The 26,526-nt window shown below is 38.4% G+C and overlaps 1 protein-coding gene across 2 annotated transcripts in view; it reads left to right on the top strand.

The window, feature by feature from the left end:
• The window catches only part of ANO3 (anoctamin 3), a 382,443-nt gene that overhangs the window by 256,535 nt on the left and 99,382 nt on the right, over positions 1-26,526 (top strand). For both annotated transcript variants that reach the window (XM_075129454.1, XM_048853572.2), the window contains exons 5-6: positions 15,147-15,305; positions 22,869-22,969. In XM_075129454.1, coding sequence (XP_074985555.1) covers positions 15,147-15,305; positions 22,869-22,969 — 260 coding nt within the window. The remainder of the gene's footprint in view (positions 1-15,146; positions 15,306-22,868; positions 22,970-26,526) is intronic.

Here is a 26,526-nt window from a genome sequence, read left to right as displayed (position 1 = left end):
AGCACAGCAAGGGCAGCAGACAAGAGGGCCCTGAAGGTGGAATATAGAAGATATGTTGTCTTGTTGATCCATTCCAGCAATCTCTCAAAAGACACATCAGCGGGAAAACAAATGTTGACTGAGCAGGGTGTTGAAATAATTTCTAGAAAGCGTCTCTGAATGCTCTTGACAAATGATGATTTCAAAAAAGGTTAAAAAGGAATCTGGTACTACTTTTAACACAAAATCCAGAAATATATTAGCAAAACCAATCACATCATCATAGCTTGAAAAGTTTCAAAAAGGCGTAAGTATGTTATTCCATATGGTATGAGTAATTTGTAATCTACAATGTTTGAGTCTTGAGTTCAAATTTACATCATCCTAAACCAAAAGTGAACATAAATTTTGGAGCTTCATCCTCACTCCTAGAAAAAGCAATGCAAATTAACACTACTGGCAATTTGTTTCTAGGAAATATTTAAGGCTGGAAAGTTGAGTCATAAACCCCTGAATTTTGACATTAATCATAGAAAAAATGACAGTCCTTCAAATTCAGTTTTCTGCACATTAAATAATTGTAAAGGTCAGGCTAAACAGTCATGAGAAACAAATATTCATAATATTAAACCATGATCACCTCACAAGTTAGTCAGCAACAAGGATTATTTTGCTTAGTAGCATTTTCTGCAGCTCTAAGAACAATGGGGAATTCTTATTGATTGAGGATTTTACTGTATAAGACATTCTCATTCCACCTCCAGTTAGGACTGTAAAGCTGAGTTTACATTCTGCACATTTTTATGTGCAATAGCTAAGCTTTTCACACAGGCTTTATTCAATTCCTGTCCCTTTTGCTCTTCCAACCATAGTCCACATATTTGTCAGTCTTTCAAATTGCCTCCATGACTTCTTCCACCTCATACGAGGTTTGACCATCCTGAAGACTTCCATCTGTCATTTTCTCTGACTTCCGACTACTTCCGACTGTTATTCTGTCAGACTGAAAACTCCTTCGGGCAATGACCATCCCTTCTTGCCTGTCTGGAAAGTCTCTAGCATTTCATGGGCATTATCACGAACAAATAATAGAAATAAGTGTTTCTTTTTGCTGAGACCAACAACATTTTCATGGTAAACCCACATAATGGTCCATGTTTTTGTAGATGACAACAACTTCCACATAATTCTATCAAAGGGTCAGTAGGAATTCTAGTATGCTCCACGATTTGATTACTTTCATGGTAGCTACATATAGGAAACCTCTTCACCTCATTAACTGGCATATGGCAGTTAAACATGGCATGTATTGAGGAACACAAGATAAAATTCATATGTATGTATTCCTTTCTTGCTTAAGGGATCCCCAGTTTTAAAACTTTCTTAGTATATTTTTGTCTCTGCAGGGGTCCATTGGCAAGGTGACTTGTTGGCTGTTAACAAGATTGGCAAGGAATAGAATACTAGATTAATATATTGATAATGGATGCTATAGATTTAACTTTGAAGACATTCAGATACTATGATAAGGGGAAGTACCCGACCTTGAAACAGGTTATCCTTAGGCCAGTTCCTGGGATTTTTTTGTTGTTCTGAGATAGGGCTTGTCTACAGTTACCAGGGGATTGACGCTGTGGCGATCGGTGAACCAGGGGTCGATTTAGAGGGTCTAGTGAAGTTTGGCAATTTAGAGGGTCTAGTGCAGATTGAAAAGGAGTACTTGTGGCACCTTAGAGACTAACCAATTTATTTGAGCATGAGCTTTCGTGAGCTACAGCTCACTTCATCGGATGCATACCATGGAAACTGCAGAAGACATTATATACACACAGAGACCATGAAACAATACCTCCTCCCACCCCACTGTCCTGCTGGTAATAGCTTATCTAAAGTGATCATCAAGTTGGGCCATTTCCAGCACAAATCCAGGTTTTCTCACCCTCCGCCCCCCCCCCCCACACAAACTCACTCTCCTGCTGGTAATAGCCCATCCAAAGTGACCACTCTCTTCACAATGTGTATGATAATCAAGGTGGGCCATTTCCTGCACAAATCCAGGTTCTCTCACCCCCTCACCCCCCTCCAAAAACCACACACACAAACTCACTCTCCTGCTGGTAATAGCTCATCCAAAGTGACCACTCTCCCTACAATGTGCATGGTAATCAAGGTGGGCCACTTCCAGCACAAATCCAGGCTTTCTCACCCCCCCTCCCCGGGACACACACACACACACACAAACTCACTCTCCTGCTGGCAATAGCTCATCCAAACTGACCACTCTCCAAGTTTAAATCCAAGTTTAACCAGAACGTCGGGGGGAGGGGGAATAGGAAAAAACAAGGGGAAATAGGCTACCTTGCATAATGACTTAGCCACTCCCAGTCTCTATTTAAGCCTAAATTAATAGTATCCAATTTGCAAATGAATTCCAATTCAGCAGTTTCTCGCTGGAGTCTGGATTTGAAGTTTTTTTGTTGTAAGATAGCGACCTTCATGTCTGTGATTGCGTGACCAGAGAGATTGAAGTGTTCTCCGACTGGTTTATGAATGTTATAATTCTTGACATCTGATTTGTGTCCATTTATTCTTTTACGTAGAGACTGTCCAGTTTGACCAATGTAAATGGCAGAGGGGCATTGCTGGCACATGATGGCATATATCACATTGGTGGATGTGCAGGTGAATGAGCCTCTGATAGTATGGCTGATGTTATTAGGCCCTGTGATGGTGTCCCCTGAATAGATATGTGGGCACAGTTGGCAACGGGCTTTGTTGCAAGGATAGGTTCCTGGGTTAGTGGTTCTGTTGTGTGGTATGTGGTTGTTGGTGAGTATTTGCTTCAGGCTGCGGGGCTGTCTGTAGGCAAGGACTGGCCTGTCTCCCAAGATTTGTGAGAGTGTTGGGTCATCCTTCAGGATAGGTTGTAGATCCTTAATAATGTGTTGGAGGGGTTTTAGTTGGGGGCTGAAGGTGACGGCTAGTGGCGTTCTGCTATTGCGTTCTTCTGCAGTTTCCACGGTATGCATCCGATGAAGTGAGCTGTAGCTCACGAAAGCTCATGCTCAAATAAATTGGTTAGTCTCTAAGGTGCCACTAGTACTCCTTTTCTTTTTGCGAATACAGACTAACACGGCTGTTACTCTGAAACCTGTCATAGTGCAGATTGCTCTCCCATCAACTCCAGTACTCCACCGGAACAAGAAGAAAAAGGGGAGTTGATGGGAGAACATCTTCCATCGACATAGCGTAGTGTGGTAAATAGATCTAAGCTGCATCGACTTGAGTTACGCTACTAATGTAACTCAAATTATGTAGCTTAGATTGACTTTCCCCCATAGTGTAGACCTGCTCATAGACTTGAAAAGCTGTTAACAGTGGAAAAAATTGTTCAGTTGTAAATAAATTACTTGTACCTAAATTGGCATTGTTTGATACACTTGCATGCTGGATGTTGCTAATTTCTATGCATATACCTATCTCTGCTAGCATGTGATGCAGCACTTAATGTTTTATAAACATTTTGACTTTTATGATAGTGGATGGACAAATTCTACTGGAGGCCAAAATTATCAAATATGGGTGCCTGAAGCTAGGCCTCTAAATCTGTATTTAGATACTACCTAAATGGCCAAATTTTCAAACCTGCCAGGCTAAGAGGTTCCAGTTACTTCACAGGGATTGTGCGTACTCAAGCCATCTGGAAATCAAGTTGACTTTATTTAGGTGTCTTAAATGTGGAGCATAATTTGGCTTTACAATTGTAAGGTACAATTACAATTTATTGACAAAACATATGTGTAGTCCTGCCACAGGTTTATAGGGGAAGAAGGCTGATCATAGTTAAGATGTAGGGCTGGAAATCAGGAAACCAGTATTCTATTTCAGCCTATGTCCAAGGCTACTTCTGGGCAAAATCCTGACCTTGTTGAAGTCAACTATACTTTTGTTGTTAGTTTGAACCAGGATTTCACCCTCTGGGCCTTAGTTTCCTCATCTTCTACTAAGGAAAAATAATAAAGCCATGGCCAATGGGGTGATATTAATTATTTATTCAGTACTCTAGGTGTGCATGGCAATTCACAGACCACTAAAATACATGGCTCAGGAGTCTGCCCACACAGAAGCAGGATCTTGGCGTGCTAGGACGTTGTGTTTAAATTTTTTTTAAAACATGGGAATTTCAAATAGGCAATGGTCTATAAACGTTGTTTATTATTTACTGTACATCGTAAGGCCAGAAAGACTAGTTGGATCTGATTTACAGTTTTACAAAGATTTGTACAGATTTACAAAGATTTACAGTTTCATTAGCCACCCACATACCCTATTATTTCTTGTAGATTCACTGAAAAAATGCAAGACATCTGTGTAAATCTTGTTTTAATATGTAGTTTCATTAGTGGTAATAGCCCATCAAGATGATTTTTCCTGTATAGTGAGGTGTCACACTAAATTCACAAGCTGTCATCCTGATCCTGTCTTCCTAGAAGTGGAAGTTTACAGTTGGCTGAACATCATCGCTTTTAAATGAAGGAGATTTTTCAGGATAATGTCTCAGAAGATTGGCCTTCCTTTTGTGGGTGCAATTTACACCCTGGGGTTTTGTTGCTGCAAATCAGTTGCAGAAAGGAATCTGAATGTTCATACCAGATTGCAGGCACTAGTCAGGTGGTTACATTTTTTATTTTTTGGGGTTTTGTTGTTGAATACTTAAGGGCTTTATTTGTCAACATTTATGTAAGTGAATATTCCCATTGCAACTTGCGGCTGAGAATGTTGCTGGACCTTACATATGTGACACCCACTCCCTTGAATTCCTTGCAAAAGAGCAATTCATAGTCACAATCCATCAACTCAGAAACCCAGAGACTGCTCTTTCCTTGTACAGTGCCCCATAGGGGGTAGAAAAGAGAGAAGACCATCAGCTGACTTCCTGCTCCTCTGCCTTGACCTCGAAGTTAGCTGGGTGCACTGGGAGGGAGCAGGCACTTTTCTGAAGAGCAATCTAGGTTTCTTTAGATCAGTACAGCCTGCTCAGGGCTATGCTTAAAGGGGCAATCTAGCTCTCCATATGCTGTATATATAACATATAGTAATACTTTCAACAGTGTTTTCATTTATGTATGATTTATAGCTATTGATTAAATTACTAGTAAATGAAAATGCTTTCTTTAATACCTTGCTGTAATGCATGTTACAGAATGCATTAGTATCACATGAGTAACAGATAATTCTATAACAAATGGTTGATAAGCCTGTTATGTGTAGATATTGTTGAAACAACATCTACAAGCAAACAGATTTTAGGGTTACATAAATTTTCAGTGCCATATAATTTCTGAACAATAGTATACTTTTTCATACAGTACATTAAATTAAACTTTCACACAGTAGGAAATGTTACCAAAATCCATCCAATGAAACAATCAAAAAAGGCTCAGACTCATTTTATGGAAAACTTTCTTCATGTCTAATGATTCATTAGATATTACTAATGAGTTAGCAATAAATGTAGAGCCCAATAATGCAGACTTTCCCCCAGTTTCCCTGCCAGTTGCAGTTCTGCCTGAATAAGGGCTGCTGGACTGGGGCTCCTAACAAGAGTCAGTAATAAGTTAATATACGAGTGAATATCAAGGTGACAAATCAAACACACAAAAGTAAAGCCTCGGTGTCCACTGTCTTCGTATAACTGATTATCTCTGTGTTCTCACTATGTCTAAAGCCATGCCAGGCAAATTTATGATACCTCAAATTTTTTATTAATCTCTATGGAGTAAGTCACACTGCAAGGAATCAGACTACAACAATGTCTTTTTCCAAAAACTTACAGCAAAGAAAGTGGGCCAGCATTTTGAAGTCTCAAGCTAAGGGAGGATACAGGAACGACAGTGGGGGGAGTTCCTTTTGTTACTCTGAAGGAAGTCTTTAGACAGAGCCTCTGGTTGTCTCCTACATTGCCTTGAATGCTTCTAAATGTGTTTGGATACTAAACTCTAATTTTGGTGTACAAAAGAAAAGGTAATTTTTATAAACATTTCATATTACAATGTAGTAAATGGGTATGTTCTGACTAAAAGGAAAAAAAATGTTTAACTGCTTTTGGTTCAGGAAAGCATAATGTTACTGAAAAATACTAGATTTCCCATTTACATAATGTATATTGGAGACACATATTATGGCTTTAAAAACCAGAAATGTTACTATCAAACTGTTTTATGGCTGATGTTAAAGTAATACTAAAGTACTGATAGTTTAAGAAACTACAAACATTTGCCAGCAGAGATGTGATCAATACTGGAGTTTTCCCTTTTCCAAATAATGATTATGCAGCTATCACATTTACTCATTCATAAATGTCTGTTAAAAAAATTAATATATAGTGGGTATAATATGGGAAGTCATAGGGTTACCTTTACAAGGACCACTCTTAACTTGCTAATTGCCGTAGATGGCTAAATAATGTTACCTGAGTATTTGTTGTATTTCCTACATGGAATAGAAGGAAGTATAGAGAATACTGCACGTAGAGAGGTAGTGTTACTTAATTCCATATGCTCTGATACCATAAGGAAAACTGACAACCTTTTTTAAGAGCAACCACACTTTTCCTCCCAGAAACTCACAATTTTAAATATATTTTTTGCAACTTTCTTTTTACAAAATGTTTTCCATTTTTCTTAAAATAACAAGTGTTTGTTAAAATTAAACAGACATTTGCATAATGAAGCTTAAGTTCACCATATATACAATGATTCTACGGGAAATAATTTAAGATAACCTGAATCACAGCACACAGAGAAATGGAATTCTATAAAATACAGTAATCGAGTAAAAACAGACTCTGGGAGTTTAGATTTATCATTACTTTAGTCACTGAGAATCTTTTATAATGATATGAGTGAAGTCCTCTGTCTTTCAGCACATTTAATACTTACAGTATATGGAACAAGCTTATAAGTAAATGTTGGGACCAGACAATGGGAATTTAACCGCTGATTTCAGTAGTAGTAGGATTTGACCCATTGTCTCACAGTGTAAAGTGCGGGGGTTTATGTGTGTACACAGCATATATATACATATATGTATACTGACAACATTTCTATGACTTCGACTATATATGTATCAATATTTTAAACAACAAATTCTGACTTTAGATATGAGAGTAACATCTAAGTATCAGAGAGCAATGTAACATATAAACACTTACACATATGCTTAACTTTAAGCATCTGAATAATTCTGATTGGCTTCAGTAGGAACATTTGCATGCTCAAAGTTAAGCATCTTTGCAGGCTCATGGCCTAATTCTCTGTAGGGAAGACTAACTGCTTAACGTTCTGTTTCTCTCAGAGTTCATAGAGTCTGTCCATATAAAATATAATGTTTTACAGTGCAGTTTCCTTTCAAAACTCCTGAGTGAAGTTAAACTCTTTCTCAGTGGTTCTACCATGTGAAATGTACTGTCGTTATTAACACATTATACAGTCCTAGTATTGCTCTAGCTATCTTCAGTTACTCATTAGAGGACCAATATCACTTAAAGGAGCCTATAATATTTTAAAATACACACACATACAAGTCCACAGAACGGGGAGTAATCTCCTGGATCTTGATCAAGGTTATTAAATACCTCAAAAGTAGAGGTGCTCAGGTCCAAGTTATGTGTTGAACCTATCTCTAATAAAGATGTTCAGATAGTAAAGGCAGATAGTAGTAGAGAAAAATCTACTATAGTGATTGCTCCTTTAAAACTTGACAGATTTCCCTTATATGTATACAGAACTTCAGTTTTTGTAGAATTCCTTATACATACTACTGGAAATATCATGGGGTAGTGTGACCAACTCTCTCAATTTTATCTTGAGTCCTGTAATATTTGGCATTTTTCTTAGATTCCCCAGCCTCTACAATCATGTTCTTGCCTGAGAATGTGTGTGTGTGTGTGGGGGGGGGGTTATTAGTAAATTTCAAGCCCTTATGACTGCAGAGAAGAGCTCGAAAGTATGACTCCTTAAGCATTCCAACACCAGAAGTCCAAATAAAAAGAATCCCATGCTTATTTTTTAAAATTCCATAATTGCTAAACCAATCTCATAAGTTTAGGGAACTTACCCATGATTTTTGAATGCTTGGAATTGGCGATACTGCATTGAAAATACTCAGGAAATATTATTGGCAAGCTTTAACTGTGACTAGCGTAGGTAATTTTGCCAATCCCCCTGCCAATGCAAAGTTGTTGCCTACAATATATTTTCTAGTGCTTTGTGCAGCTTAGTTAAACATATCCAGGGATGGGGTTTCCAGCATATACCTAAGCATTATGTAACTGCAAGAGAAAGACTGAATGGCAAAGTCCCCACTAGACAATCCCCTGTTCTAAATGGTCTATGGATTGTTAAGAAGGAAATGAGGTAAATAATTCAATACACTTATAATACTACATGTTGTGTTTTGGGGCCTGAGTGCACTGAGGGTATGTCTACACAGCAATTAACCACCTGTGGCTGGCCCATGGGAGCTGACTTGGGCTCAGGCTGTGGGGCTGTAAAATTGCAGTGTAAATATTCAGGCTTGGGCTGGAGCCCAAGCTCTGGGACCCTGTGAGGGGAAGGGTACCAGAACCTGGGCTCGGGATGTGGGTGTTTCATTACTGTGTAGACATACTCTTAGGCACTTGGAAGCCTAGCCCCTAGTCAATAAGCATAATTATTCAGTCATGACTATTGAAAGTCAGTGTTCAAATTTTGAAAAATTAATTGCATGTAGGCAGTGAGGCTGCATGACTTAATACATTATTCTTAGCTCTTATACAGCATCTTTCAAGAATAGATTTCAAAGCACTTCACAAAGAAGGGCAGAGTCTTAACTCTAAAATCAGAGGGATAATAAAAATGGTCTGGATTAAAAAAAAATTAAAATTCCAAAATACTCTTTTCATGGGCAACACGGCAGGTGGCATATAAAGAAAATGTGTGTGAAGCATAGTATAAAGGTTATATCTGCATTCCTTTGCGATCACCTGCATAATTACTCATGGTTTTGCCATCAATGAGTGATGCAATCATCCAAAACTGGTGCCTGTAGAATATCTATACCTCACGAGTCATTGTGTATTCGCTTTACCCTTCTGAAATGTATTTGTTTATTTTGATCTTTTAAAAGATTGCAGCTCAGCTAAATGGTGAGGCTGTTTACATGGTGGAAAATTAGCAGCTGTTTAACACTATGTAGTAACACCACAGAACAGGAGGAGCAAATATCCTGGTTAGGGTCTGATTCTAAGGTCGCTGAAGTCAGTGTCCAAGGAGCCCAAGTGACTTTATAGGTTTGAATTAAAACCCATTTATCTAGTTTTGTCTATATGGAATTTGGAAATGGAACTTAATATATTGTCATATTCATTGATTTTCATTTCATTTTTAAATGTATTCCTTGGCCATGATGCATAAAAAATGGAAATATATTAAGACAGTATAACTGTCAACAAACTAAAAATCCAAAAAGTTTGCATCATAATCCCACTTCTTACCTCACAGAGCTGCTGTGAGAATAAGTACATTAAAGATTGGAAGTGGTTTGAGATCTACTGATAAAAATCACTATATAAGAGTGAGATGGTATTATATAATGGTACATACTTCAGTTGCAACTAATCCCCCCTGGTATTATGATATAACATTGTTTTGAGTTAACACCATCTGGTATGGTGTTATGCATCCAAGATTCTGCAGTGTATGGTAAATGTGTTGCACCATATCAACTGTTGAACTGTGCTTTATTTGAGATGTGAAAGCAATAGTTCCTTTGCAAAAGATGAGGCAAAGCTGCTGACTGAAAGATGCAGGATTAATACAGCATGTATATATGTTTTTGTGTATGTACCTGTGTGCATCTACACAACACATACTGTATGCAGTGGTGAGATCCATCTGATGCTTACATTTGATGTGGACACAGCAGCAAAATGAGGACAGACACATGCATCGAATGAAGTGGCAGGTGGCAACTTTTAATAAACTTTAAAACAGGGGCAGGGAGCTATTCACCCATCACCCATACCATCCTTTAGCAGGAAATTAATTGTTTCCAGTGTGGGAGTTACAGGGCTCCTATCTTATAACCCATAATGTGGGGTAGGCTGCCTTCACACTATGTCCCCAGGTCTCTGAGCTCTAGCAATCTCCCCCTCCCCCATCAGGGGAAAAGAGATTGCAGCGGGGTGGGGAACTTGGCCACAAGGACCCCAAGTTCTCACTCTATCGCATGAGCCCAATACCCATCACCAAAATCCCAGGTCTTTTTCCTCTGGGAACTGTTCATTTTGTTCTCTTAACTGAACTGCAAACCAGGCATGAGTTTATATATAACATATATACATATAACATATAAACCACACCAACCTAGTACCTCAGTTAGATATTAGGCGCATTCAGATTGTAGTTTGAAGATGCTGTGAGGAAGGCAAAAAAAATTCCCTGGTCTTCTGTCAATTGGCCCATGGGAGGAAAAAAAATCCTTCCTGACCCCCTAAACAGGCAATGGGATAGACCCAAACCATTTCTCTGGCTTGGTTCCTGTTCCTAGTTCTGGGGGGTAGGATGGGCTCCTGGAATGGAACCGAAAGAGGCTCATGGCCCCTTCACCTTGTTAAATCCTGGGAGCTGGGGAAGCTGGCCAATCAGCACCCCTCTCTCTCAGCTGACCAATCAGTGCCAGAGACTTCCAGTGAGAGGAGCTACCTATTGTCCTTTGGCAAGTGGCTCCCTTCCTTGCTGCTGGGGCTGTCCCCCTTTCACTGCGAGCCCCATCAAGTTCCTTCATGCATTGATGCAGGTGGATGGCATTTATCCTTCACCTGAGTCACCTTCACTCTTCCCAGTAATCACACCTTTCTGCCAGGGCTATTTATAACATTCCAAAACTCTGAACAGCTTTGAAACCAATTAAATTGCACCAAGGACCGGGATTAGTCCATAGTTTAACTGTACCTGGGTGTGTCACTTATTCCAGCTCCTGGGCAGGAGGGATGATTGAGTGGTTAGGGCACAGTCTTATGAAATGGGAGATCCAGGTTCAGTTCCCTACTCTGCCATGGACTTCCTGTGTGACCTTGGGCAAATCATTTAGTTTCTCTGTGCCTCCATTCCTTGGCTGTAGAATGGATCTAATAGCAATTTTCTACCTCATGGGGGTGCTGTGAGGATAAATATATTAAAAGATTTGAAGTACTTTGAGATCTACTGATGAAAAGTCCTATTTAATAAATAGGCATTATTATTTATCATCATCTTGGGTTGGGGCGGGGTAGATCTTATTTTAATGGTATGTATATTATATATGACTCATTGTATATGAGCAAGAATATACTTTCTTCTTTAGGTGTGCCTTGTCCACTTTTGTGCAAACCACACTCCATTTTGCAGCTCAACAATATCATTTATTATTAAGGCTAAGATTTTGTCACAGATATTTTTAGTAAAAGTCAGGGACAGGTCACAAGCAATAAAGAAAAATTCATGGAAGCTTGTGACCTGTCCCTGACTTTTACTAAAAATGTCTGTGACAAAATGCGGAGCTCAGCTGTGGGGTCCCCACACCACCCCCGTTTTGTTTTTAAAAACAAAAAATAGTGAGTTTGGGATTCTTTTTATTAGCCTTCCAGTTTTTGAGTCTGTAAGGTTCATGCTTTCAAACTTTTCTTTGCAACCGTGAAGGCCGGAAACTTACTTTAAAACAGGGCTCCACTGAGTTTTAAGTGATGATTAAATCTTAAATGGTCCCTCTCTGATAGGATGTTTACCCACACATGCCATGAAAGGATTAATATGGATTTGAGAAGCCTGTTTGCACGTGGAGGATGGGCCAGAGATAAAACCTAGCTTGAGGGATAGAGCTTTTTCCATAAAGAACTGGGTGAGCCCAGCTGGAGAATGGAGACCCAGGGGAGAGGTGGGAAAGAGGCCCCTCTCTCTGGGAAGCAGCACAAAAGACAGCTGAGAATTAGAGAAAAGCAGACAGTCTTCTCCAGGGATAAGGTGGAAGCCTGACTTGAGACAGGGACCTGAGGAGTTGTATGTAGCTTGCTTGAACCCTTTGCTTGAACCACTGAGCTGTGGGGTTGATTGAGGCACAGAAGCCTGTAGCTAGACAGAAGGACAGTGTAGCGCAGCAGAGGTATGCCTGTTACAAAGTGGCGGCAAGCTGGGCGGAATGTTTGGTTTTGCATACATTTTTGTTGGACTTTGGTAAAGGACTCTCTGTCCCCAGAAGGGACAGAACTCTGTAAAGTAGTCTGGCTGAAGAGCCATATGGTGTAGGCCAAAGGACTGTGGGGGAGAACTGAGGCAAGGGGGCTGTGATGCCATATCCGGCCAGGAGAGGGTGTGTTGGGGGAGCAACTTTGCTACACCTTGTTATACAGGAGTTAATCTTGCAGTATGTATATGTTGAGAAAGATAATGATGTTTTTACTGTGACTTTTTCTGATCACAACTACACTTCAAATGTCCATATGGTCCAAGGATCTTAATATATTGAACATCTCCCAGAGCCCGTTTCTGTATGATTTTGAAAAATTTGAACCATGAAAGGAAAACATGACACCATCACCAGCTGTGCAGGGCAAGGGATGACTCCCAGCATGAAATCTGGATTTGAAGAGCAATGCCTAATTTAAATAACATTGCTAAATGAGAGGATGCTCTCAGGTTGCTTCACATGGACTAAGACAGACTGTTTTGATTTTTGGTTTGCAAAAACATCTCATTTGCTAGCTTTAGTTTTTGAAAACCCAGACATATTTAGGATCAAGATTCTATTTTATCTGAACCATGAATGTTTGGGGGTTTTCAGTTCTGGTTCATCTCTAAATCGAATGGTTGGATCGGACATATAACTTACCCTCTCTATGGTGTCCTTTTATAGACCATCAGTGCTGCAGTTGCATAAACCTTTGTGCTTAACAGCTATCCATGAGTTCAGAAAAGCATTCAGCGTTTGAATTTACATCAGTACTGATAAAGATCAGTAGTTAATAATGGATGATGTGTTCAGTAGTAGCACAGTGGAGAGTTTTTTATGAAAGCAGCTGTTTTATTGTATGTGAAATAAGGAAGTTTAAAACAGAACCCACAGTAGTGAACATCCAGCAGAGTGAGATGTGGTTCATTTCAGGTCTCCTAGCACTCTTTTTACTATATTAGACAATAAGTCCACCGTAGAATTTAGAGCCATGTATGGAAAATATTATAACAAACAAAATAAATGTAGTAGCAAGATTCAAAATTTTACCTGACCTCTTGTAATTCTCTAAAACCTTCACTCTCTGTGTGTCTGCTACTTTTGTGCTTTTGGGAGATGGTTGTTGATATTTTGTAACCTACTGGATTCTGTAAATGGCTTTTCAGGGATCCAGAACTACTTAAGTTAGTGGTATATGGCATAAGAAGATTTTACCAGGTATTTTGAAAGGATACTTGTAGTGCTGCAGAGCCTAATGAAACTAGTATTTCCATTTATCATAAGAGAAAGTTGACAGAAATACACACACAACTCTAAGTACTGTAATTCCCACAATGAATAACCTAAATTACTTAAATCCTGTGAATTTATCAAGAAAATCTCCTGTATGCCAAATGCACATTAAAACGGGAGTGGGGTTTTGGCCACATGTGTTGCTGGTACAGCATATCTTACTTTTGCAGTAGAGCGGCAGAGCTGAAACTCTTGTTTGAGGGGTGGTGAACTCCATGTGTGTATTCAAATCCACGCTCCTTTTTTCCAGAGGGTTTTGTGGGTGGCTTCGCTGTTAGATTTCCAGGTTTTGGAGCATCCGGTGTGACACCCGAAAAGGCTATCCTTCCTGAGGGAAATAAAATATATATTAAAAAAAATGACTTCCAGTGGTAGCCTGGAAAGCCAAGTTCCTTATAGTGGGATCAGGGTATAATCATAAGAGGAGGAAGTTATGAAAGACTTAAAAATTACAAATAAAAACACTTAATTGAACCAAACCCTCACATGGAGACTAGTACAGCAATGGTGGCTCTTTACAGCAGTTGGTTTTTATCCTTTTTGAGGAAGATAAAATATGATTATCCACTGCTGTAATTGTTTCCCAAATACAACTTTACTCACCATCTTCTGTTCCAAAATTCTATGGAGACTACAGCCCTCGTTCTGCTTTTGTTAGAGTGTTACTCCAGACTTCTGTCAGTGTAACTAAGATCAGATTCTAGTTCTACTTTCCAGAGGCATACCATCATAATGAGCCCCAGAAGAAAGGGAAAATAACCCTGTAATTTTCCACAAATTTGGACTCATTCTTGCAAACACTTAGCATAATTTTCCCCATGTTCCTACTCTTATGCATATGGTTATTCACATCTCTAACTGTTTGCATGGGTCCTAAAATGACATTTTTTTTTTTTTTGCAATTGTTACCATACTTTGTCATTTTCCCCTTGGTCTTTGAAAGAAGAAAGTATATTTATTGTTGGAAAAAGAGTGAATAAGATTCAGTCACTGGGTTTGAGTCTTAGACAAAAGTGAGTTTTCTGCCATGTCTTTGATATTATGTGTTTGCCAATCAGTCTTTATTGCACAATGTCAGTGTTTCCCAAACATTTGAAAATTGAGTCCTTATTCTGAAGAATGAAACCCATCTTTTCTTCCACCTGCTATGTGGTGTTATATCTTGATTTATGCATGTTTCTATCCCATTTGCTTCCCACACTTTGGGGAATGCTTGCGAAGAACTTCATAGTTGGCACATCCTCTCCTTTCTTAAATGATGAGATAAGCAGTGAAATAGTTGTGTTGATATTTAAAGTAGCATCTGAAGTAGTATCTGTTGAAATGAATGTGGGGGGGACTTCATAATTCAAAGCTGCTATTTCAGGTTTTCTGAAAACTCAGGTAGATGTAGGCATCTGTTACTCATTGCATGCTTGAAGGTTTTCTTTGCAAATTTAATAGCTAAAATGTGTGTTTTAATTAAACCTGAGATTCTGGAGAACAATTGTCAGGTTTGTCCATGCCTGCAATTACCCCTTCACATGCATTTCTATGAGCACATGCCTTGCCCTGTGCAGTGTTAGTTTAATTTTTACATTTTTGCTAACATATAATCCTGTTTGTAACCAATTTCATTTGTTTTTCAGAATGAGATGAATGCCATAGCATCATCAGGCCTCTTCTTCAAAGACGGTAAAAAGCGCATTGATTACATCTTGGTCTATAAAAAGTCAAGTCTACAAATAGAAAAAAGAAACACTTTTGAAAAGAACCTGAGGGCAGAGGGCTTAATGTTAGAAAGAGAGGTATGTCTTCTAGTATATATTCTGAGATTACCTATACATTACTGTGATAAACTATTAAATATTAAGAATATTCCTAATTTATTACAAACAGACTTTCAAAATTATAAGTGCTGACCAGGATTTTAGTGCTCTATGTTACTATCTAAATCAGAAAACGACTGATTCACCGCTATGTTGATATTATTTATGTTGGCATTATTCCATTTAAATCAGTGGAGTTGAACTGATGTATGGGGTAGTACAGTGGTCATTTGGGCCCTATCTACTTAGAGTTTTCTTTCTCGCTCTCCCAGTTGGCACAGATGGGAGCACTGTGAAATAAAAACTGAAGTCCACCCACTAGTCAATCCAAAACAGCATTGATAGGCTTGAAAAAGAGTCCATTCCCAGTCTTCTTTTACTGATTCAGACCAGGGACTTGAATGTTGATCTCAACATCCAGCTAAGTGCCTTCACCACCAGGTATTGGCTCTTCTAGGGTGATGGAGTGTCTATCTTTGGTTTTTCATGAGAAACTTTGAAAGGGTAAATGTTTGAAATTTTTTACGGGAGGAGGAAAACCATTTCCCATACACTACTCTACGAGATCTCCTCTACTCTATGAGATCTTCCCAAAATGATGAGGTTGATAAGTCCCATCTGATTCCCCCAGAACCATTTTAACAGTATGCTGAATTGGTGATGGTGTTGGGTCAAGGATAGCAGTAAGATAAAATAGGATGTATACCCACTGCTATAATGTTTCCCCAAATACAACCCCCAGTACAACTACTTTGATAGCAGTAATAGCTCAAAATATCTAAGATAAGGGGTTTAAAGTCAGAAATCCTTCAAGGAAAATGTGCTCTGTCTGTTTTTTGAATTACAGATTATAGAGCAGGAATATTTATGTACAGACTCAATTCTGAAGCAGGCTCTGCACTTTATTCTCCTCTCACTTGTGAACTTCCATTATATTCATTGGAATTACCCCTGATTTACACCAGTTAAATGGAGACCAGAACAGGGTCTTGTTTAAACAAAGTTGTTAGACTCTTTCAAGTCATTCTTGCACATACCTGCACACCATCACAGCTAATTTGACAATTAAATTAGCTAATTTTGAAATTATTGCATTTAATATTGTTGTTACTATTTTGATCCAATCTAGCAAAACAGAAAAAAAAATCTGATATTTTGAAAACAGTTTGAGAACCATTATCCCCAAAAGCCTATTCACAAGCAATAAACCAAAAAATCAAAACTTTCTAAATTAGAACTTAAGAGAATTATCTGATATTCAAATTAATAAAACATTGTGTTTAAATTTCACAAGTTCAGATGCAAAACTGTCATTTTGAAAGAAAAAATTCAAGCAAAGCAACATTATATGTCTGAAAAAGGACTTAAAACAAAACTGTAAATCTTTTTAATTGTAATGTATTTCTTCTTAAATTCACTTTATTTTTTCAGTCCCCTTAATATGACACCTTGCAAGCTGCCACACAAAGACAGTATAGTTAAAAGCATACATTATTGTGCCCTTCCAGTGTTATGTAGATAACATTTCCTCCCTATTATCTGTGTTTTACAGGTTGTTTGCAGTGGTGTTGTAGCCGCATGAGTTGGTCCCAGGGTATTAGAGGGATGAGGTGGGTAAGGTAATATCTTTTATTGTTTGATGAAAAAAGCAAGCTTTCAAGCTTAACTAGACCTGAAGAAGAGCTCTATCTAAGCTTAAAAACTTGTCTCCTCCAACCACGGAAGCTGGTCCAGTAAAAGATATTACCTCACCTACCTTGACTGTCTTGAAGGTTAAGGATTGAAATGATTAATATTCCTTCAAGAATTACAGAATAAAAGTAGCATTTCCTTTTAGATATGTGTAAGAAATATAGTCATGGACCCAACTGTCTATCCTCAGGCAAAATGCTTTTTGGCTTCAGCCTGGTAGTTTTCAGTGAGTAAGAACTGCAGGATCATGTCCACTGATAAGTGACTTCTACCAATATTTATAAATTGGAAGCAGTCGATCAGCATAGTGCATGAAAGTCAATCCTTTCCACAACACGCTAAGACAGGATAGGAATTCATCACCAAGTAACAGCCAAAGAGTGGGGCGTCTTTGTAACTAATCCCTTTATATCAACTGTTCCGGCTCCCTGCAGTGATCTCTTTTTGTCAGATTCACTGGGCTCCGTGGGCTCTCCAGATCCCCTTTTTGTGCTGAGTGTTGTAGAGCTGGCACTGGAGGGGTGAGAGTCCCCTATATGCCAACTTCACAGCCATCTTCCTCCCAAACAGAGGATGTTCTATTTTTCCATTGTGTTAGGAGCCTTCTGCAACCTGATTGTCTTGGGATGAATTTTACTTGGAGTACTAGTACTGAGAAGCCTGTTTAAAACAAGGGGAAAGAAGTGAGGAGGGATAAAGACAGAAAGCATGTTAACTATGAAGGAGGTTTGATGGAATTACTTTCTAATGTCCTTCTTGCTGCTTGCATGATATACACAGACATGAGGTATTCTCAGGTCTTCCTCTCACTCCCATTGTCTCCAGTGGTGCAAGATCAGGGCTTAAATGTATAGTTAAAAAAATTAAAATCAGCATAAGATTTTATAATCCTTTCACTTGAAAACAAAATGAAATAGGTAGTAGTAAAAATGATCCCCATCCATACATACACCATAACAAATCATTGTCATGTCCTGATTGACAGACCCCCAGCCCCGATGCCCATTCGTGACCAGTACTCTGAAATAACCAAGGCAGAAACCACTACCAAAAATCTACAGTAGGTTTTACACCAGATCTAATGCATAATGAGATGGTGACTTCAGTGGATTTATGCAGATTAACACAAAATGATAATCTTTCCCTTACTGTTTTAATTAGTTCTGAGGAAACGTCCAGCAGAGTGAATGTGATGAATTAGTTTATTTACATACATTTACATTCCTTACTTAAAGTCTCATTGTTAAATTAATCACCGGCATAAATGGGTACAACTCCTGTTAATTTCATAAAGAGTTGTACCTGCTTTCACAGGGGCTTAATTTTGTCCTTTGAGTGTATTCACAACAGGCTTTCAAAATCCAATCCTCAACATATTGTTTCTGAGTACTTCTGCAGTGATCGACCATTTTCAGTTCCTGCTCTCGCAGTTAAAACTTTGTAAAGAGGTCTGAGAGGAGAAGGAAGATGAAAGACAGGTATTAAAACAAAGGAGATTGCGAACAGAAAAAACAATAATAAAAATGTATACTGTAAATGATTTACCGCCTGCTACCTTGCCAATTACTTTAATATTAGTAAAAAGAAAAGGAGGACTGGTGGCACCTTAGAGACTAACCAATTTATTTGAGCATGAGCTTTCGTGAGCTACAGCTCCCTTCATCGGGTGCAAGTGAGCTGTAGCTCACGAAAGCTCATGCTCAAATAAATTGGTTAGTCTCTAAGGTGCCACAAGTCCTCCTTTTCTTTTTGACATATCATACAATTTTTTTTTCCTAGTCACTACACAAATCATTATCATTTTGTTCTTTTCAAATCACAAGTCTACACATATATATGTATTTTTTCATGGTTTGTATGTATAAGAACATCTTCTGTATTTTCCACAGTATGCATCCAATGAAGGGAGCTGTAGCTCACGAAAGCTCATGCTCAAATAAATTGGTTAGTCTCTAAGGTGCCACAAGTCCTCCTTTTCTTTTTGCAGATACAGACTAACAAGGCTGCTACTCTGAAACCTTTAATATTAGTTTCTCTCCAGAATTATTGCATTGATTTAAAAAGTAATCAGCAACCAGCTGGAAAGTTTTCTGGAGTTAAACAGTAGGTGGGGGCTAAAATAGAAAAATTAAACATCACGTATGAATCCAAACTTATTGTTACATTTATAAAAAACATTTTTGTTTATAAAATATTAATTTTAAAATAAAATAAAAATTCAAAGACTGTGGAATGAGGTGCCCATCTGCTATTGACTTTTAAGGAGAGTTAGGCATCTAAATGCCTGTTGGACCTTTGAAAATCTCCCCCAAAATGTTTTAAAATGGACCTTGGAAGGTCCATTTCTTGGTAGAAAAGACTCAACTCCGCCAAAATGCTTGACCTATAAAATTGCAAGTGAATACATCTGGAGAAAAACAATCTGAAATTGAAAAATTGACCAGTTAGGAGCAATGTAGAAAGCAGTAATAATAAGATAATAGAAATGTAGTGATGGGAAAGACCTCAAAGTCATAGAGTCCAGGCTTCTGAGCCGAAGCAGGACCAAGTAAACTTAGGCCATCTTTGACAGGTGTTTGTCCAACCTGTTCTTAAAAACTTCCAATGACCAGGATTTCCAACCTCCCTTGGAAGACTACTCCAGGGCTTAACAACCATTATAATTAGAAAGCTTTTCCTAATATCTACTCTAAGTCTCCCTTGCTGCAGATTAAGCCCATTATTTCCTGTCCTACCATCAATGGACACGGAGAACAACCGATCCCCATCCTCTTTATAACAACCCGTAACATATTTGAACACTATCATCATGCCCCCACTTCTGTCTGCTTTTCTCCAAACCAAATATGCCCAGTTTTGTAACCTTTCCTCAAAGGTCAGGTTTTCTAAACCTTTCATCATTTTTGTTGTTCTCTTCTGGACTCTAGCAAGGATGTAGACAATTGGAGAAAGGGTGGTACCCAGAATTGGTCACAGTGCTCCAGCTGAGGCCTCATCAGTGCCCTCTAGAGTGGGACAGTTAGCTCCCATGTACTATGTACCGCACACACATTTATGCACTCCAGGAGTTAATGAGCCTTTTTCACAACCGCATCACATTGTTGACTCTCATTCAATTTGTGATCCACTATAATGCCCAGATCATTTTCAGCAGTACTACCACCTGGCCAGTTATTCTCCATTTTCTAGTTGTACATTTGATTTTTTTTTCCCTTCCTAAAGTGAAGTACTTTGTACTTTATTGAATTTCATCTTGTTGATTTCAAACCAACTCTCCAATTTGTGAGTCATTTCTAATCTTCTCCTCCAAAGTGCTTGCAACCCCTCCCAGCTTGCAGATTTTATAAATCAAGCTCTCCACTCCATTATCCAAGTCATTAATGAAAATATTTAATAGCACCACACCCAGGACTGACCCTTGTGGGACCACACTAGATAAGACCTCCCAGTTTGACAGTGAACCACTGATTGTGTGTATGGTCTTTCAACCACTTCTGCACCTCCCTTGTAGAATTTCATCTAGACTACATTTCCTCAATTTGCTTATGATAATATTATGTAGGTCTGTATCAAAAGCTTTACTAAAATCAACATATGTCACATTTACTGCTTCCTCCATCCACTAGGCCACTGACCCTATCAAAGAAGAAAATTCGGTTGGGTTAGCATGACAAATCCATATTGGCTTCTTGACAAATCCATACGGGCTATGTCTTATAACTTTATTATGCTCTAGGTCCTTTCACATTGACGATTTGCTCCAGTATATTTTCAGGTATTGAAGTTAGTCTGACTAATTCCTAAGTCCTCTTTGTTCCCCTTTTTAAAGATTGGTCCTACATTTGCCCTTCTCCAGTCCTGTGGGACCTCACCCATCTTCCATCATTTCTTGAAGATAATTGATAACAGTTCTGAGATTGCTTCAGCGACTTCTATTTAAGTACCTTAGCATAAATTTCATCAGGCCCTGCCAAGTTGAATAGATCTAGCTTATCTAAATATTCTTTAACCTATTCTTTCCCTATTTTGGTTTGCATTCCATTCCCCTTGTTAATATTAATTGCATTGAGTATGGTCACCATTAACCTTTTTTTACTGAAGACTGAAACAAAATAGGTGTTAAGCACCTCCACCTTCTTGATGTTATGAGCTCTCCTTCCCTGCTAAGTAGAGGACCTACAATTTCCTTCAGCTTTCTCTTGCTCCTAATGTATTTAAAGACCAACCTCTTATTGCCTTTGATATCCATTGCTATAACTCATTTTCACCTTACTCTTTCTGATTTTGTCCCTACAAGCTTGTATATTTCATATTTCTCTTTAGCAATTTGTCAGTTTCCATTTTTTGTAGGATTCCTTTTTGATTTTCCGATCATTAAAACACTCTTGATGGAGCCATGCTGGCCTCTTACTATTCTTCCTATCTTTTCTTTGCATCAGAATAGTTTGTAGTTGTGTATTTAATATTGGCTTTTGAGAAATTGCCAGCTCTCCTGAACTCCTTTAACAGACTCTATCCTTGTTATCACACCCTTCTCCCCTACTTAGGCTTATCATCTTGAGGAGAAGGACCTACGGCCTGCTGACACCATCCATGGGCAGATAGTAGATCCATTCTCCCCACTGGTGTCTTCAAGTGGGAGGCATCCATCATAGCCTCTGTGATGCCAATCCACAATGGTCTTTGGGGGGAGGATTTAAATATTTCATTTACTCACTCTGGCAGAAAGCTGCAGAAAACTACCTCCGGTTGCTGTTGGATCCCAGAGATCTGGAATAGAGCCCTGTCCTAAAGTCCCTTATGAATAGTTACTAGGTTTAACTTAACTAAGGGTTAAGTCCTTTGGAAAAATAAGTTACACTAACTTTCTTCTGCCTGGCTCAGAAACAGTTAATAAAACTGAGTCACTTCCTCTAGGAAAATTAATCACAATGACTTCTGTTGATCCTACTGAGCTCATGGAGTAGGCTCAGCCAATCTGATTCAGAAAAGAAGCAAGGTGACTTCAGTCCTTCAGCTACCACTATATTGCCATTTTGAAAATGAAATTTGAAATGCACTTTAAATGAAGTTTCAGAGTAGCAGCCGTGTTAGTCTGTATCCGCAAAAAGAAGGAAGTTGTCTCTCAATGACTGTGCATAACAAGATAATGTAAAAAAAAGCATGCTCTACTTTGAAGAACACTTTACACATGAAAACTTTCATACTAAAACACTACATGTTTCTGGGGGCTCTGCAGACTCAAAAATAGTGTGTTTGTGTTTAATTATGTAATGAATATTTCACACAGCACTTCATGTAAAGTTTGGCTTTTGAAATTTCTATTTTAACATATTGCTTACTTGTTGATTATCATTTATAATAAATGTAAAGAGTAGCACCGAGGATGTAATCTTGACTCCATTGAATTCAATGGCAAAGCTCCTATTGACTTCATTGTGATCAGAATTTCACCCCAAGAATGGTAGAAGAGTGTAAGGATGGATTTTTTTTTAAAAAAAATCAGTGTATATAGTTCTGTGGAATAGTGTTCCAAAGACAGTGGTGGAAGCCCTATCTTTAAAGACATTCATAGTAAAACTATAAATATAAAACACTAGAAAATAGCAGTCCTGTATGGTCAGTGGAATAGACTGGAAGATGTCTTTGATTGTTCTCATCTCCGTATCTCATTGCACATATTATCATGTACTATTCTTTACTTAGGACTCTAGATGATGCCATAGACTTCACCGGGAACAAAGTGCACACCCCTGAGAGCAGAAGCTGGCCCATAGGCATGTTTTCAGAAACCAAACTGCCACATTGTACTCAACTGTTAATATATATTTATTTTATCACCCATTACAGCCAGCTATTACGAGCAACGACATAATGTTTGTTAAAATTCACTGTCCCTGGGATACGCTGTGCAAATATGCAGAAAGAATGAACATCAGGATGCCTTTCAGGTATTGTGGTTATTTTATTTTTAATACTTCGATTTTTATGCTTTATATTTAACTGTTTCTAATCATTTATTAAGGTAACATTGAGTCCCCTCCTATTGTTCAGACTGAACAAAACAATCCTCCTACTTCATTATAACTAAATTCCTCTCTTCTGATGTCTTCAAAAACAATAATTTTTAAGGCCAATTTTGGGGGTAAAAACACGACTAATGATAGAGGCCACTGTATTTTTCACATTTGCCTACAATAACTGTATCGAAAGCTTATTTTCTTAACAAACTCACATACCCCAGAAAACCCTACTGCTCAAAGCAAATCACACACATTTTGCAAGACCTTTTCTGGAGATCCTTTTCATGGTCTCAAAAGATCTGTGGTTTGTGGTTTTAGGCTTAGGAGCACAGAATCTTCTTCTGAATGATGGATCACAGCCAGACCTTGACTGGAATTGTATCCAAAGGCAAGGGAAGTTACAGAGACAACTAATATTAATTCTTTCAGAGATAAAACCCTGACATTCTGGAGAAAGCCACAGACCTGTTTTCCTGGAATTCTCTTCACTTCCAGTTTCCAGATTGATGATCTTCAGTTTCCTTATTTATTTAGATCTATACAAATGCTAAAAGGCAGCCTGTCCATAAACTCTAAACACCTTTCAACTTAAAAATTACAACACAAATGTATTCTTGTAGTAAATACAGAAATACAATTAAAAATAACCTATCTCCAGGAAACCTGTAGATGTAATATTCAATTCCCCCATCCGTGCAACAATTCCCCATGCTTATAATTTCCCATCATTTTTAAATGCCTGTGGCAGGGAAAGATGAGCCTTGTAGTGTGTGCTGAAACTCACTGGATTTGGGATACATCAGGCCAAGGCCGCAATCAAATTCCAAAGTGAGAGAATGCCTCACTGATGCCCTTACAGCAGCTCCTTCTCACTTATATCAGTGGGGCTCTTACTCAAGTGCCTCTGCTGATTTCAACTATGACAGTATGGCATGGGGAGAGAGAGATAATCCTTCATGTAAATAGGTCCTAAGCTTAGAATTCACCCAGAAACTCACAGGCAGCCTGCCTGTCTTCAACTGAAAATAGATTTGAGTACCCATCCCTACATTAAACCAAAGCATTATAAAATTTAAACTCTTTGACTGAATCATTTCCCAAATTCCTTTCCATAGTGAACAACTTGAGTAATAATCATTTACCATGTGATTTAAGGAAGATTTTTTGATATTGCCGTGTGTGCTTCTCTCTTGCTTGAATGATTCATTGTTAACATTTTAAATATTAATTTTTTCCCTAAATTTCAGGACCCAAATGAACTCTTTCTTTCTTGACGTTTTAAACCACTAAACAAAATGGGCTATTTACCAGGAGACATGAGCCGTCTGTGTTGGGGTAGCACAACTGTTTTGGAATTAGTGCAGAAGCATGAGACCTCTACACAAATAGCCCTGGTCTCCAAATGATCCTCTGAGTTCCACAGGGCTTGGGGGTGGGTTCAGCAGTCTATTTTTGGGGAGCAACCACATCGCTGACAATCAAGGAGAAACTCTGTGAGGGGATTCTCAGTTTTCCTCCCCTTGAGCAAGTTTTATCATGTGAGAGGGACATCTGCCCTGGGATTCTAACTGTAGATTGGAATTTGTTTAGACAGTTCGCCGGTTATTTGTTGCTGTCTTAGCTTGTGATTGATGGGGAATATCACTGAATTTCCCAGTCAGCCACTGTAAACCTTACACATGATTTCCATATTTGTCTTTTTAAGATGTTCTTTGGGGCTTAAAGGATGTGAATTTATTCCCTGTGTCTAGTCTTGATGCATCCACAGCTAGTTCTTGCACAAAGATAGGGATGTTCTGGATATTCTTTAATTTGTAAGAGATGCTGGCTATAAGTTTCATCAACAACTTGTTTCAGCTTTGTGCCAGATAACTGGTATTTACTTCCAGCAAGATAGGTAAAAAGCTCTTGGTGAAAATATAATTATATGTTTCAGAGTAGCAGTCGTGTTAGTCTGTATTCGCAAAAAGAAAAGGAGTACTTGTGGCACCTTAGAGACTAACCAATTTATTTGAGCATAAGCTTTCGTGAGCTACAGCTCACTTCATCGGATGCATAAAGTGGAAAATGCAGTGAGGATGTTTTATACACACAGACCATGAAAAAATGGGTGTTTATCAAAAGTGGGGTGGGGGGAGAGAAAACCTTTTGAAGTGATAACACTCATTTTTTCATGGTCTGTGTATATAAAACATCCTCACTGCATTTTCCACTTTATGCATCCGATGAAGTGAGCTGTAGCTCACGAAAGTTTATGCTCAAATAAATTGGTTAGTCTCTAAGGTGCCACAAGTACTCCTTTTGTAATTATATAGGCTCTTAGAGCTAGTCAGCTGCCTGTCTGTCTTGTCATGGGGGAGTCATGCAGCCCAGTGGTCTGATTAGAGGAGTTACAATTTGGCATTCTGTTTATGACTCCTGCTGCTGCATTGGCAAAACTACATGAGTCTTTACTAAATTGTGGAAGCAAAATACCCAGTTTGCTTGTATAAGCCAAGGTTGTGTATGTAAATTCAGGTCCATGCATTTTTTTTTTATTCAAGACTTTATTAGGTGAGATTCTGACCTCACTGAAGTCAATTGTCTTAACTGTGAGCAAGATTTCCCTGTAAAAAAGAGATGATGATATTTTTTCCTAGCTGACAGGAACATTGATATCAAATTGGCTGATGTCTTTGGAGCACTTTTAGGATGAAAAGTGCAAGTTTTCCAAGTTGTAGTATTGCTAATTTAGGCTTAACACTCTGAAATATTTGAACAGCCACCATCAAAAAAGAAGGCAGGGCTTTTTTTTTTTTTTTTTTTTTTTTGAGCAAAACTGAATAGCTGACTGCCAGCTCTGACCATGTCAGCAAATGAGCCATTAACCGAAGGCAGAAGAGGGTGAATCAGTGACAGGAAGTAATTAAGGCTCCCATTAACAGTCCTGTAACCAACCCAGCCTTCTCATAACTATTTATTTCAATGAAAAACAAATTAATAAAAGAAGAGCATGGGAACTGATGATGAGTGCTTTATAGTAGGAATCATAGATGGCATTCTACTCTGCCTTTGAAGTGTGCACAGAACTCTGATAGCTAGAATGGGAGTTATATACAGCATGCAATACAGCATAAAAATAAACCACTACGTGACTAATCCTGCAGTTTGGGTGCTAGTTAAATTCACTTTGATTTAAAAAAAATAAAAGGGCAATATTTTGGGAGTCAGTGAGGTCATGCATTTTGGGCCTAATCCTGCACTTATGAATGGGACTTGAATGGGACTGCCAACATGCATAAAGTTACTCATATGCATAAACATATTTGTTGGATTGGGGCCATTAATTGTATATTTCACTTTAATCATTTTTTCCCATTTCCTAATACTGTTTTTTCTCCAATCTTGTCATCATTAGAAAGACTTAAAGTACAATAATTATTTAGATATTTGATCTAGCTGATTTCCTTACTTTAGAGAGAAATTTATGAAATAAGGTCCAGTTC

This window comes from Caretta caretta, chromosome 6, assembly GCF_965140235.1.
Source record: "Caretta caretta isolate rCarCar2 chromosome 6, rCarCar1.hap1, whole genome shotgun sequence".
Lineage (NCBI taxonomy): Eukaryota > Metazoa > Chordata > Testudines > Cheloniidae > Caretta > Caretta caretta.
This window is presented reverse-complemented; position numbering and strand designations above follow the sequence as displayed.